We start from the raw sequence: 1,409 nt of genomic DNA on the forward strand, positions 1-1,409 counted from the left end.
CGACGTACATGTCAACTCAAATATTGTATAGATTTGATTTCCGTTGTGGAATAAGTTTGTGAACGCATGCTTAAAATTAATCACTGTACATAGAGGCGTGATTTGTCACGTGGTAAAAATTCTATCCTAATAATGTGATACGGATACACAAGTATGTTCGCGTATCGAGACGTACCTGGGTAGTAACGTCGATCACCACAAATTTCTTCACTTTCGCCACCAGAGTTTGATAGCCCACAGCAAAGAGCTCGACTCCAAAGTTCTCGCCTTTCGTCTTCCGCAATGAAACTGTGCGTCTGGTAACTTTCCCGTCGTCAACGCCGTCGGATTGAAAATACTCGGCCATCTTTATATATTATATTCTTAGGTTCGCTTCGCGCTGATAGACGGTGTATTTAAAAACAGCTAGGATGCAGGTGTAGTCTGGACATGTATGTAATATATGACGATAAAATATACAGACTGATCAAGCATTCAAAGCACATGTGTACGTGCGTGTACACATACACGCACACGACTACGCACCCGTACTCACTCATAGTATAAATATGTACAAATAATAGTAAAAGTATAATAACCAAATCCAGTCTGCAGCAGCAGTTTAAAAAAAAATAGGCTATTGATGTAAAGAGGCTATTTTAAAGGCCAGTGCTGTTTTATCTCTCTAGTTTTTTTATAAGGCTATGGCTTTACGATAGGGGGGGTTTTTTTCTCGAGAAAAGTACTATCGGGTGTGTAAATAAATAAATAAATATTCAGCCACACCTCGTCGACTCGCCGCTCACAATTAGACCTCAAGCGACAGCTGCCTAGAAAATCCTGTTTAGTTTATCTATTCATCGCTGTACAGGCACCGTATAATATGAAGCAGATCTAGCTCTATAATGCAATTGCTAGATCGTTAACAGTACGCATATAATATATCGCTTGTATTTTAGTACGGATATGCAAGTTGTGCGTATATAATTATTCAGCCAATTTCTATCGCTCGAAGCTATTAGATAAACGATGTCGAACACTGATTCTGCTCGGAGCACAGCACCAACAAGGTTTTCCAAAGAAACACTGGACACTTCAAAATCGTCCCTTCGCACAGCGCGTGACTTCGTTCATACTGCCAGCAAAACATCCGGGAGCATACACAAGTACGTTTTTATCGTGCACCCATGACGTTTCTGTGCCATCTAGCGCACATTAATCATTGTCAACAAATATTTGTATATGTTTGCATATTCAAGTATATATATATATATATATATATATATATATATAATAAATAACACACATACATACAAATACACCCACGCATACACACCCACACATATACACACAAGTGCACACACATATATATATACACACACACATATATATATATATATATACATACACACACACACACACACACACAC

At 38.4% G+C, this 1,409-nt stretch overlaps 1 protein-coding gene across 1 annotated transcript; it reads right to left on the minus strand.

Moving 5' to 3' along the window:
- Positions 1–175: 175 nt before the first annotated feature.
- SARC_12753 (hypothetical protein) lies at positions 176–551 on the minus strand (the record flags this gene model as incomplete). Its single annotated transcript, XM_014293131.1, has 1 exon — positions 176–551. A coding segment is annotated over exon 1 (171 nt), but the record flags the coding sequence as incomplete, so codon positions are not given.
- Positions 552–1,409: the final 858 nt, after the last annotated feature.

Source organism: Sphaeroforma arctica (assembly GCF_001186125.1).
Source record: "Sphaeroforma arctica JP610 unplaced genomic scaffold supercont1.2558, whole genome shotgun sequence".
In the NCBI taxonomy this organism is placed as follows: domain Eukaryota; class Ichthyosporea; order Ichthyophonida; genus Sphaeroforma; species Sphaeroforma arctica.